Source organism: Cyphomyrmex costatus, unplaced genomic scaffold, assembly GCF_001594065.2.
Source record: "Cyphomyrmex costatus isolate MS0001 unplaced genomic scaffold, Ccosl1.0 scaffold61, whole genome shotgun sequence".
In the NCBI taxonomy this organism is placed as follows: domain Eukaryota; kingdom Metazoa; phylum Arthropoda; class Insecta; order Hymenoptera; family Formicidae; genus Cyphomyrmex; species Cyphomyrmex costatus.
In genome coordinates, this window is record NW_017280167.1 from 418,836 (window position 1) to 433,102 (window position 14,267).

The 14,267-nt window shown below is 29.6% G+C and overlaps 4 protein-coding genes across 4 annotated transcripts; 1 reads left to right on the forward strand and 3 right to left on the reverse strand.

Annotated features, from left to right (window-relative positions):
- Positions 1-28: 28 nt before the first annotated feature.
- On the forward strand, positions 29-7,112 carry DZIP1 (DAZ interacting zinc finger protein 1). The gene is made up of 10 exons (XM_018547120.1): positions 29-149; positions 223-590; positions 757-1,110; positions 1,185-1,301; positions 1,377-2,634; positions 2,727-3,273; positions 3,372-3,492; positions 3,577-3,883; positions 6,787-6,995; positions 7,076-7,112. The coding sequence occupies exons 1-8, from the start codon at positions 29-31 to the stop codon at positions 3,880-3,882; spliced, it is 3,192 nt and encodes a 1,063-aa protein (XP_018402622.1). The 3' UTR covers position 3,883; positions 6,787-6,995; positions 7,076-7,112.
- LOC108779662 (uncharacterized) lies at positions 4,324-7,857 on the reverse strand (the record flags this gene model as incomplete). The annotated part of the gene is made up of 9 exons (XM_018547121.1): positions 4,324-4,417; positions 4,488-4,654; positions 4,735-4,863; positions 5,174-5,344; positions 5,414-5,653; positions 6,133-6,422; positions 6,700-6,856; positions 6,932-7,147; positions 7,648-7,857. Coding segments are annotated over 9 exons (1,674 nt in total), but the record flags the coding sequence as incomplete, so codon positions are not given.
- Positions 7,811-10,254, reverse strand: LOC108779761 (leucine-rich repeat and guanylate kinase domain-containing protein-like). The gene is made up of 4 exons (XM_018547252.1): positions 10,093-10,254; positions 9,689-9,946; positions 8,206-8,504; positions 7,811-8,127 (listed from the first exon to the last, which is right to left on the reverse strand). The coding sequence occupies exons 1-4, from the start codon at positions 10,231-10,233 to the stop codon at positions 7,863-7,865; spliced, it is 963 nt and encodes a 320-aa protein (XP_018402754.1). The 5' UTR covers positions 10,234-10,254; the 3' UTR covers positions 7,811-7,862.
- A 481-nt stretch (positions 10,255-10,735) lies between these two features.
- Positions 10,736-12,299, reverse strand: LOC108779756 (cytochrome P450 9e2). The gene has a single exon (XM_018547243.1). The coding sequence runs from the start codon at positions 12,273-12,275 to the stop codon at positions 10,740-10,742; it is 1,536 nt and encodes a 511-aa protein (XP_018402745.1). The 5' UTR covers positions 12,276-12,299; the 3' UTR covers positions 10,736-10,739.
- Positions 12,300-14,267: the final 1,968 nt, after the last annotated feature.

Genomic DNA, 14,267 nt, shown 5'->3' on the forward strand with positions numbered 1-14,267 from the left:
ACACACTGTGCAAATAAGTCTTTAAATAATGGCATTTTCGTTTCGAGCTGGCACTAATTGGTGCCATGATTTCCCGAAACTCGCCAGGGAATCAGGATTTTACTTTAATATGCATGGATCCAGAGTACGAGTTGACTGGAATCGCATAGGTAAGTCAAGTGTTGTGACACAACAAAATATAAAGTTTATTATTGTGGATTACAATTTGCTTTTCTATTGTAGGTGCTATAGATATAGACAGAGTTATACGGGAAAGAGATTTCTCAAGTATAGATCAAAATATCAATAATGTGATAGATTATTGCTTAGAAAGTGAATACGATGTCAAAATCTTGGATCCTAGTTTTGTTAAGTTGTTTAGACTTGCACAACTGTCAGTCGAGTATTTATTGTATTGTAAACAGTATTTGGATCATAGTGTAATAATATTGAAGGATGAGCTAAGGCAGAAGATCGAACAAAATATCAATATGAAAAAAGAAATTGCTGCTTTGGAAGACACTGTAAAGAATCTAAAGGAGAGATCAAAGGAGAAACGTAAATTAATTGAAACTAGCATTGGTGAAATCTCTAATGGCGAAGTTTACAAAGTAAATTTCAACAAATTTATTTGTTAGGAATGAGATGAGTTCTGTTGATAATAAATAATAAATTGACTTTTGTTAGTTACAAATTATAAATTATGTTTATATATATATAAATTAAAATTTTATAACTCACAATACTATCAAAATCTAATTATAAGATTTCTTGTAGTGTCCACATTGCCCAAAAACTTTTGTGCGTGCTATATTTGTAAATGCTCACATAGCACGCAAACATTCGTACATATCAGACATGGGTGTATCTATCTCTCCTGTGCATGACCATTACCGAGCAGAAACAGAAAAATTACACAATGAAATAAAAACATTAAAGGAAAGATTGAATCAAACTGAAAGAGTAATAAGAAATGAATCTGATAAACTGCAGGATAATATAGAAAAGGATTATTCAAGAAACATAAGTAGAAACGAATATGATATTAGCAGAGTAGATAGATTTCAAGAACAAAGAAGATATCAAGAAGATATTGGAAGTTTGAAAAGCATGTTGTTTGATGAGATACGCGTGAGTTTATAAATTAATTAATTATTTATTCTATTCACAGGATTTCTTACAAATTACTTAGAACCTTTTTACAGGCATTAAGAGAAAAAGATCACGTTGTAAATGAGAGTATTCTAGAAACAAATGTGAAAACTTTAATTAGTCAACAAGAGAAAGAGATTGAGAATTTGAGAAATCAGCTTCTTGAAAGAGTAAGAAATAATAGTTTTTATTGTATAATACATCATTCTTATTAAGTATTAAGCTATATTAAATTATTTTGTTAGTTGACTCCAGGCATGGAAAATATGCAGGTAAAGCTACAAACGCAAGAGAATCATTGGAAAGCCAAAATAGAAGATATGGAAGCTCAACATCATCAAGATATTGAGAAATTAACGACAGAATTGAAAGCAACTCAGCAGATAGCTGATCATATAAAGTCTGAGTATGCGTCTAAGGTACATGACTTAGAGAAACAGTCCATGGATCAAACTAATATGTTGGTAGAACAGAGAAAACAATTAAACAGCTTGTCACGTGAGATCAATAATTCACAGACACAAATCAATAGTCATAAAATTAAGGAAAAGAACATGACAGAATTCCATAAATCTCCTTTATTAACAATAAAATATGATAGTAACAATGAAAGTAAAACTTATAAAAGTTTAAATAATATTGAAAATACTGAGATGGTCATTGAAGATGTTGGTAGTGAATCTAGTCAAGAGTATAGTGAAAAACTGATGTCGGTTATACCACGAATCCAAAATGTGCCTATTAAAGATAACACCTCAAAAAGCAAGGGTAATAAAAAAGTTGTTACTAACAGTAGGCCTGATAAACATTTGATTACTAAGTCTAATCTGAAAAAATCAGATAGATCAGAAGTTGTTAAAGAAACGAAAAATAGTACAAGGCATTATGATGTGTTGAATGACACAAGTGAAGTAAATAATCGCAGTATTATTGTTAAAAAAGATCCTATTGATGTAAATAAAAAATACGTAGATATTAGAGAAAAGAAAGAAACATTACATACAAATAATACAAAAAACAAGAGATCCGAATTTTTAGAAAAACGCAGTTTAAGTTCCATGACAGAATCTGGTTCTTTGTCGTCAATGTCAGAGTCGGGGACCGATAGTGAAAGTGTTACAACGGATGATGATTCAGTAAAAAAATATGAAACTCCTGCAATTAAAACGCCCAGTACCAGAAAAATGTCAATTCTAGAAGACGCGCGAAGTATGTTTGATAATCGATTGAGAGAATTAGGAATTGACCCAGAATGGCAAGGAATACCTGCGGCAACGTATAAACAAAAGATGGAAATTATAAAGCATCAGCAAAGTATTAACGCAAAGAAGTTAGTTCGGTATAATCAAATTAAACAGAAAATACTCGAAGACGTTCTTCAGAGAATATCAGCAAATCATAAAGAACCAAAATATTCTACGCTTACAGCTAAAAGTTTACCTTTGGATAAGCTGGTTACTCATGTTAAATCAAAAGCTTGGAAAGCATTCAATAAAGACAATGGTAGTCACATTTTCTACACTAAATCTCTAATACACTATGGATAATTTATATAATAGTAAATATGTAATGTAATGCAATCTTTTATTTTTTAGGCGAATATACATCTATCCAGAAAACAGAAAATACGACACCATTAAAATTACGTCTAAAGCAGAAGATCGAACTTCTTCCTAAAAAATACAAAGATGAGGTGCATGAAAATATACGCGAATCACCATTGAAGAAAAATGGAGCAGACACTTACACCAGTCCAAAAGTGACTCCGGTATATTCAAAATCGGTTCGAAGTATTTCCTCCGCAAGCTCCATTGAATCTCAAGAAGATATAAAACAAATTTCACCTATGAAGATAACTGTATCGGATACAATCGCAAGTAAAATGAATTCTCCAATCAGTAAGAAACAGATAGTAACACCAAAATTGTTTGAAAACAATGACTCAGACAGTACAATTATGCCAGACGATTCAGTTCTTTCTCCGAAAAATAAAAGTGTTTTAAAACCGACGAGTGGCTCAGTTGGTAGCTTAGTAAAGAAAAAAGTCTTATTCGATTTGAATGACAAAAAAAATGATGATACGTTGATAACAGAAAATGATCAAAGAAAGAATCAAATAAATAATGATTGGAAAGTATCAAGGTACTAAAGATTTTATATCGTAATTTTTATTATATATTATTTTTGTTACGTATACATTTGTTTATTTAAGTATGTAATTAATTCTTATTTTTATTAAGCTTTGCTGAGAACGGAGAATATGCATTGCAGAAAGAGAAATCTATGAGCACAGGCAACATTGTTTTAAAAACTTCACAAAGCGATAAAATCGCGGAAATATCCAAGAAGATACAGGAGCAGGTAAGATCATATTTTGTGTGTAATTATATGATATATCAGTGTGATATATTATTGAAATGACACTGTTATAAATTATTTTTTTAGTTGAGTATATCAAGAAAGCCACCTGCAGGATCGGTTGAAACCATCTTTCGAGTCAACACATCGACCTCACAGGATTTTATGAATTATAATGCAGAAAATCAACTGTTAAACTCGACCAGTCTTATGAGCTCGATCTTGGACAGTCCTATGCGAAATTTTACAAATCCGAAGGCGAAAGGCAACATATTTCCACAACCCGCTCCGCGAACTCTGAAAGATAAAGATTCCACTATTGTTCAACGTAAAAATGAAATAAAGTATTCTGATCTAGATTCAGATATTGATGAAATATTACAGATGGAATAAGGTATACCGATCCGTATTTACGATGTATATATATATATATATATATATATAATAATTTAAAGTTTTATATATATATAAAACTTTAAATTATTATCTCAATCTATACATTTTCCACACTGCTACTGATATCATAAATGGGATATCATACGTGTTTGTGTGTGTGTGTATAAAAAATTTATTGTAGTATTATAGTGTACATATGTGTTTAGAAATGGTTAAGTTTTATTTGATACATTTTGATGCAAAAACTACGAATTTTTAGTACAAAATGCACGCGTGTATATCAAAAAGTCTTTTACATATCTGACATACAACTTGAAATACACATCTGTTATATAGATTATTTTTTGGCCAGAACCTTATTTTGCTAGTCATATTGATACAAAAAATAACATACATATTCGGATTATATAATATATTTATATATTTTAATTTATTTTCTTATAGTTTATCACGATCATTATTTTGAGAAGGACAATCAATCTCCTGCAATTTTAATATTTTTCTGCGTTGGAGTTTAGATATTGATAAATTTCTGTAACAGAAAAATGTTCTTTTTGTGTTAACCAAAATGTTACGGCTTTGTATAAATGTCATGTACTCACTCTCTGATCTTATTAACGATACTTTCAAGCACAACGGGAATAGCCGTATGTTTAAAATGCTGCATTTCTGATAAGAAGATTGACTTTCTGTAAGGCAGATTTGTATACGATTCATGAATGAAGTTAATTAACGAATTAAAAGCTTCCATGTAATCATCCATAAGTAGCTATAACACAAAATAATTCATATCAGATGTATGATATTAAATGTAATTAAAATTAATTTAATATAGGAACAATAAATTACCACTAAAGTAAAGAAGCCAGGATGGCTTTCGTGGTAGTCCAAGTACAATTTCCTACTTTTTATAACAAGTTCTATATATATATTTTTTAATACTTTTGCTTTTTCTTCGTACGTTATCGTTTCTTGATGCTGTACATGAAATATTTATATTATTTATATTATATTTATATTATTATATTTATACAAAACAAGAATAACAATAAGAAAATGTTGAAAAAAGTTGTCTTATTGTGATGTTCCCTTTTTAAACTAAGCTTACATTACTGTTACAACATTGTTGTTTTTCTATTCAATGAAAGTACTTAAAATAATACATCTTGTATACATATAAATATGAAATATAACATTTTTTTTTCCGTGCGCCCCAAAATTTGTATTACAGTTACGTAAGTAGTATTGGTTTGATGGGATAATTTTTCGCGAAATTCAAAGCACATACAATGTCCATTATTTCTTCGGAAGATGTTGATTCGCTGAAATTATCGTTATCAAACTGGTCAGGCATGTCCATCATCAATATAATTCGACGTTGCAACATTTTCGACCTATGCTTTTCACGTTTTGTCTCTTTATCATCGATAATAATATTCGATTCCTCATCCAATAATACCTATTTACAATGCTCTCTCTAATAATGCAAATTATTCAAATTTCATTTAAATTTATGCTTTGTACATACTTTTAATTCTTCCGATGTTTGTTTTTTTTCTTCTGATGACAATTGATCGAACGATTTTATATCTTTTTCATTTTTCGTTTCTGTAATGCACTTTTTTTTCTGTGATGCTATTTCACTCCTTCGCAATACAACTTTCGGTAACATCGTCTTACTTTGTAATATTATATCGGTTGTTGTAGCCCCGTCTCCTTGTGGTCTCACGGAGATGTCGTAAATTGGAAATACTAGACGGCTCATTATCTGGCAACAAATATACGCTTCACAAAATTTCGTAGTATATTCCTAATGAACATTTTCTCCTAGAATTCTTTATATAATGTTTCAGAATTTTTCAGAATTTTTTTTATTATTTTAAAACCTTTTAAAAATTATCTCAAGTTTTTATGCAAAATTAAATACTTTTCAGAAATGCTCAAAAGGAGTTTACATCTAGAATTTTTTTATTCACGTGAATTCTGCAATATTACACTAAAGTTATTCATTCTATAATTTCTGAAAAATACTTATAAAATCAAATCAACAAGTGTAAGAGAAATAATTTAAGAAATTTTATTTAAAAATTTAAAATTAAAGCGAATTATTTATTTAATTTAAAATATAAAAAAAAAAATTTCAATAAATTATTTATTTAATTTAAAATATAAAAAAAAAAATTTCAATATGAATTAATGGAAATTTTGTTCGTCAGATATCACAGTAAAATTAAGCTTCAGTCGAACCTCATTCAAAATTTCTTCGATAAAGTTTAATATACAACTAGCGGTCTCTGTTTCTTCTTCACGATGCTTGCCTATTTTAACGGCCAACAAATTTTCTACACTATCTTTAATCCACGTATAAACGTCAAATTTCTCTTGTATCCAATCTTTGTGAAGATCGATACTTTGTGTAAATACCAAGATCGCTTTTACGTTCGGATATCGTTTAGAAATTTCAGTAACTGCGTATAGATTCATTTGAGTAAGTCCAATTTTGTGTTCAGATATCAATGGACTGATCTGATTTACATCTGTAAAAAGAATTATAGTTCCCAAATATAATGAAAATTTTTCTTAGAATCCTTTATAATTTTATATATAGTATTATAATTTCTTAGAAAATATCACAGATTTTTGAAACATTGGAATATTTTTTTTAAATATATCGAAAAAATCTGCACCTTTAATTTCTGAAACTATATTATAAATATAAATTCTTAAAAATTGTCAGAAATTTTTTTTAAGATTTAAAAATATTACATAACACAGTATTTCCGTTTAAATTAATATAAATAATATTGCACTAACGAAATCCATAACTATCGCCCAAGAGGTCCAGAATCACTAAAAATTCGCCACGCCGTGCCATATCATTAAACTCTTCCCTGTTTACAGGAATGTACGCTTTACGTTCGTCATCGTCTTCGCAGATCTCTTTTGTAGTATGCCAAAGACAATATTTTATCTGCAAGATTGTATTCTACTATTTCTTTGAAACTGAGCTCTAAGATAAAAAAGGATAAAAATACACAAGGATCACTTTATCGGGAATTGTTTGAGCCACATGTAAGGCTAGTGTCATTTTCTTCAGCGCCGACGGTCCTGTGAGTATCATCAAAGGAGGGCTGATTTCATCATACGGTTGAACGTGAGCATTTATCTTATTAATATTTAAATGTTCTAGTAAAGTTAATTTTGCTACTTTACGGGCAGCTATCAAGTCCAATGGCGAGGCAAACAGCATAGCCGATGTCACCTGAAACAAATCTGGTAAAAATTTTTTCATACACGAATATATAGTACTATATAAATACGTATAAACGTACATAAATGGAAGAGATAAATCTTTTGCACCTATTTTATATATATGTATATAATTGAAATCGTCTACCCAGACAGCACAGAATATTTATGATAAAAAATATTATTATTCATTTTTTAAATGTCAAATATTTTAAATATATTTTATATAAAATTTTATTCGAAAATTATTAAAATATAGACTAAATATTTTATGTAATATTTATAATAAATATAAATATTTCTAATAAGTACCTATTTTTTATTTGCGAATTGTAATATCTCATGGCGAGTATTTTTATACTTTTATAGCATAATAAATGTTTCAGAATATTTGTAATAAATGTTTATGATTTATGCAATTTAATACCACAAAAATATTTACAAAATATTTAAAATAAATCTTATAAATATTTAGAAATATTTTATAAATATTGTGTGCTATCAGGGTAATACCTTTTCTTCTGGAAAGACCTGAACGCCGTCAATGAATTTAACGCTTGATATAGAAGATATCAATACATTCCGATAATTGGGCCACTTTGTGCAGATGTTGCCTCTAAAGTCAACCTCAAATATCAAGCCTTTCAAATTTAATACCTCCATTAAATCAGTGATTCTATTGAACTTTAGATCTACGAAGCGTAAGGTGTATGCATCCTGAAAATTATTTAATTAAAACAGGATCTAGAAATACTTTGGCGTGTAATCCGTTCTTTCGCGATGATCACTTTGAAAAAGCCCAGGGTTGACAATCTATTGTATCCCAGGAGAATTGTTCGTAAATTAGGCAACGTATTTATGCCATGACCGGGGATGGCAGATTTAAATGACTTTATACAATTGCCTTCTAAATTTAATTCTCGTATATTCAGACCGTCCAAGTTTTCAATACATTTGATGAGGTTGTAGGACAAGTTTAAATACTGTAAATGTCTATAAAAATAAACTATACAAATTTTTTGTAAATACAAGTCGCGCATCAGAAGACACAATATAATATCATGCATTTACTTTAAATTTTCTAGCCCAGAAATGCTTTCTAGAACGTTGTGAGATAAGTTTAATCTGACGATGCTCCAGCAGCCGTTCAGATCGCCGATATCTGTTACATGATTGTAAGATAAATTTACGTAGGTGAGGTACCAAGGAGGTGTAAAATTTGACACATGTTCAATTTTATTGTGCGATGCGTTTAAATACATTAGGTATGGAAGGCCACTCAAAGGCGATAAACACGATATATTATTATTAGTGATATTAATATATTGCAAGTGTCGATGGTATCGCAACATGGTAATATCCGTAAGACCCTGAAAAACAAAGAGTAACAGTAAATAAATGTGGAACTCAAATATTATTGTTAATTTATTATTATATGTATAGACATAGTATCGAAATCTGTTGAAAATTATAATTCAGCAAAGTGTCTACTATATATTTTATCAGTACAATAAGAGCAAAAATATAACAGAATCTGCTGCAGACTTTTCTTTCTTTCTATAATATTTTTAATTGTAGAAAATATAAACCGACGGAATCTATCATTTCGCACTTTTACTCAGCAAATAGACTACAGTAGTAAATAAAGTGCCAACCAATTGACAGTAATTCAATCGAAAATTACTAGTGAATCGGCATCAATTGTGTTCACATTAAGCTCATGTTTTGAATATAAATAAATAAATTATATAACTACACAAAAACTAAAAAATTTATATATTTAAAAAAAGAATATTTTTATATAATTAAATATTTAATATTTATTTAAATATTAACAATAAAAATTAATAAAATTATATAGTAAATTATATAATAAACTAGGATTAGATATTATAATTTAGATAAAATTAAACTATATAAATTATAAAATATAATATTAAATTAAAATAATTTGGCAGAGTATGTGATATAATCTGACAGCATATTGGCAGCAGAAATTAATCAGAATCTATTTAATACAAATTGTTCTATTTCTGCCGTTAATCTGCGTCAAATTATGTCTCAAAGTCTACTTAATTTTCATGTGTCCTATATATTGTTGATCAAATTTTGTTATATATATTTCTACCAGCATTCTATCAACGAGATTATACATGTCTTGTATCAAATTTGTAACTTTTCTCTTGACAGAATTTGTAACAATTTTAAATATTGTCGGTAGATTTGATTCTCTGAGTAAATTATTTTTTTCTATAGTAAATGAAAATTTTCTATTTAAAATAGATTCAAAATAATAAATTCTTGGTGTCTGCTGGTGCTGGCGATCTACAGTTAAATAGACTTTACTAGCAGAACTTTAATGCCAACAAAGTTATGTCAATCTCTCTCTCTAACAATCAACAATCAGCAGTTTTATTAAAATCTGCTAACGATTATAAATTGCTAGCATATTATAGATTATATTTTTTTTTCTTGGTCTACCGATAAAATTTATATTAACATTTTTGCTTGTTTTATTGGTATTAATTTAATTGTAGAATTTTTGAGACAATACCCTATTTTTCAGGACACACTTGCTAAGAATATAGAGACCGTTTTCAGGTGATCTCGTCAGGAAGGATGAGCCGATGCCTATCAATCTGTCAGATAAAAAGCCAAAACTTTCCTTGTTATCCAATGACACTTCGCTCGGTCTTATCTGTACCACAGACGATTTACTGTCCTCCCACAAACGTAAATCCAAGGCGTATCCTCCCCAGTCACTATCGATAATTTGCTGTGTTTGTTCATCATGAAATCCTGATGAACAGATCTTTACGAAAAAGACAATTAATTTTAGATAGTTCAATTAGGAAAAAAGAGATAGACATCTTTTTATACGAAGCAAATCTAAGGTTATTTGAATCAATATAAAATTTCTCAAATCAAAATATTCAATTTAAAAAGGGAAAAACGTACCTTTGCAGGCAAAGTAAGTGACGTTAATTGAGAACTTTTCTTTTCTACAGGATCGTTCTTCAATTTTTCATGTGCAATATGTTTATCATCTAAAGTTTTTTTACGCATCTTTTCATGAGTCGTTTGTAATATTTCCGACATTTTTTAAAAATATTTTTTACATACTTCTCAATTATCGGTATGTAGAAAGTCTCCAATTATTTACAATTAAAACAAATGAATTATGATTTTTTTTACATATAATAGGTGACTTCCTTTAATCGGACTATTAATTCAATCGACAAAATTATTTATAGCAAACATTTTGATATATACTTAGGTCTGTACTCAGTACGCGCTTACAACGATGTTAACGCTCTAACACGCTATAGTCTACGTTACGCATACTAGAGAATTTCAGAGATAAAAGCGCGTTCTGAATACGGACCTTAATTAAAATTAAACCGTATATACAATTATACCGTGTATGTATATATAATATGTGTATATATATGATATGATATAATATAATATAATAATATAATATATAATTCTGTATATATAATATAATAATATATATTCATTCATAGACGCATAGTAATTTTTATTACAAATGTATTTTTTTATAATGACTATACATTATTACTATTTGAAATGTTTCCTAATACTTAACTATCCACTATATTTGTAGACTGCAACAAAGGATGCACATTTTTCCTGCACTGAATATTCAACCAGAATCCATTTTCTGGCAATAATGCCAGATCTTTGCTAAATTTTATTGGGGACTCAGTTTTTGCGCTAGGTTTCAATTCACATCGCGCCAATAAGTGAAACAGCAAGACCTTGATTTCCAGCATAGCAAACCTGTTAGCTATGCACATTCTTGGTCCTAATCCAAACGGCATATAACATGAAGAATTATGAAGCTTGTTGTCTAAAAATCTTTCTGGGTAAAACTTTTCCGGATTATCAAAGTATTTTTTATCACGATGAATTGCCAAAATCGGAATCCAAACAACCATACCCTTCTTCATGATAGCAGATTTCTCACCCGGTAATGCGGGTGGTAATTCATAAGTTTTTGTACACGTCCTTTCTAAAAAAGCGACTGGTGGATATAATCTAAGCGCCTCGTTTATCACCGCATCTAAATATTCAAGCTGATTAATGGCTTCGTAAGACACTTCTTTGTCCGATTCATTCAAAATCTTATCGATCTCTTGTTGTAATTTGATTTGAACTTCTGGATTAGCTGCGATTTCGTGAGCTACGAAGCACATCACGGTTGAACTGGTATGGAAACCAGCGAAGAAAAAGATAAATGCTTGCGCAGTCATGTCATCAATATCTAATTTTCTATCACCTTCTTTGCCTCTGATATCCATCATTAACTGTAGCATATCCGGACGTGTGATATGTTCCATATCACGAACAGCAATTGTAGTCTTTACAATATCCTTGAAGAAGTGCGATACGTGATCGTTTATAATTTTTACATTGAGAATTCGTCCGAGATTAGGAAATGTTTTAAGAAAAATAAACTTTATGATATGATTTTGGAAAATGTCAGCCGCTTCTTTGCCATAAATATAAAAATTATTTGTTGGATCCTTCATAGAATCGACCTTGATTCCAAAAGCACATGTGGCAATGACGTCGTTCGTATATTTAGAGAAAGCATCTTTCATGTTTATTTCACTTTCATCCGTTAGCAACGTCGACAGAAGTTTAGCAAAATCCATAGCACATTGTGACATCAATGTGAACATCATTTTCATCTTGCTGGACGTAAAAGAGGGACTCAAAAGAGTTCTTACGTCCCGCCATTTTTCTCCGCGAAGAGAAAATAGACTTTTTTCAAGCAAAGGATTATTTACATCGGAGAAACCAGGACGATCTGAAAATGTCTCGAAATTCTTAACAACAATAGTCTTAATGAGTTCCGGATCGCGAAGCAAGAACAATGGAGTTGTAATGCCATAAAATCCATAATATTTTGCATTTGGATTGAAATTGTATACTTTCAAGATGGAATCGATAAGTGGTATTCGACGAAATATAATCGTTATTATGATTACGAAGATTGATTCAGGCGGTACATGTATAATACCGTGTCTTTTAAAGAAATTAAAACTTCTAAAAAGATAATCAATGCTGATCACACCGATCACTATCGATAACAATATCAACCAGTATTCCATGATAAATGTAACTTTGGAAAATGTTTTTATCTTCTTGTAAACGTTTGATAAAATGTAATTGCGGATTAAAGATCGCTAGCAAGCAATACTGTCAACGCGAACTGTTGCAAATAACTGGTCGTAACAGCGCAGCTGCGTACTTGCGTAGTTCCATAGTACTGCAGTAAATATCTCTGACGCAATCAAGATATTATACACAAGATCAAGTGGTACTTTGTTCGGTATTAATCAATAAATCTTAGATAATGCTTTTAATTTATTTTTAAAATTTATGTATAAAATAACATTTAAATATATGTAATTATTTATTATGCATGCTAAATGTTTGTACATACCGAGTAGGGAAAAAAGATCGGTATCTTTAAATAACTCGAAAGATATGTGTTTTGTAGAAAAATGTTTCAAACAAAAATTGTATGGTATAAAAAATCGACTTACTATATATTATGAATTTGAACAGCATCGCTAAGATTAGGTCGAAATCACATTGGTTTTTTTAAAAGGAAACTTTCATTTTTCATTACACACTTAGCTCCGCCCCAAAGCAGGATCGTAAGTAGCCTTCTTAAGCACGCATATGTAGCACTCACTAAGAGAAATGTTGTGATAACTATTTATTTTGTTGAGATGTGACTAACAAAAGATTTTTTACTTTAATAAGAAAGCTTTTGACACACAATTTGACGAGATACCATATTTTCTTGCCACATCTTTAATTTTTGATCCGGAAGCAATCTCCTCAATTATCTGTTGCTTGTGAACAAATTTCTCTCTGATATCATAAACGCATCTCGGAAGTGAAACACATTATATTCTTACATATAGTTAGGAGTCTATTTTACCTCTCGATTAAGTCTTCAACATAATGGCGTTCGCCATTTTTTGAACTGAATATGGTTACTTTAATTAGAAAGCACCAATTAAAAATCGTGACGCAAAGCCAATTCTCTGATTATTTAGAACTTTAAAATACATTTTGTCTAAATAATACTTCTTCACAAGAGATACAAAAACCTTTTGTCATTATAGATAGCACTGTAGAATATGTTACAAAAATTAGTTCCTGTATTCGATATCGTAATAAATCTTGGCTTAAAATTTCTCGCGAGGGGTTAGCATTAACTAAGATTAATATTAGTAATCTATACTTAAGATGCTTTCCTTTTAGGAGTTATAATTGACACAATCATCATTCTATCTTTCTTAGCATTGAATAAATAACAAAAAGCGACACTTGTGTTGATTGTGTGCCTAAAAGGAAAGCAACCTTATATAGTAGAAAATTATATCACCACATAATTATACTAACAAACGCGCGTAATCCTATACTATCTTTGTTAAGTATGAGATACAGCGTTCTGAGAGACAATGATCAATTGTCTTCGTTCTTTTATAAATTATATTGCATATTACAGTAGACGGTAGTGAGGATCGTACAATCTCATAAAAAATTACAATTCAGTATATTTAAAACAAATGCGTTAAGTATATATTATTAAAGTATAGACTACTAACATAATTTATGTAATCGTTCATTTCAATTTGATACGGTACATGTTTTTTACCAGAAACAATTCGGTACATAAGCTAATTTGTAATAATGAATCTTTGATCAGATTAGATTGTATTAAAAAAATACTATTGTACTTCGGACCTTTATCGAATCGTAAAATTAACCAATGCACGTTCTGTTACATTTCAGTGACTCTAGGATCGTTTATACTGACTGTAATCTGTAAGACTTAATCAATCACACAATAGAATAAGAGAGAAATAATTAATTATAATTAGTCAATTCTCATTTCATAGATTACAGCATAAGTTAATATCACATAGATTATAGCCTGTATAAATAATCGCGGCTATTCGGAACCAAGCATATAAAGATAAATTCGTCAGAAAAGATACATTCATTAGAGAAAGCAATAAGAAACGTATAAACTTAAACACAGAGGAGATATATATAATATATATTATATATATATATTATAT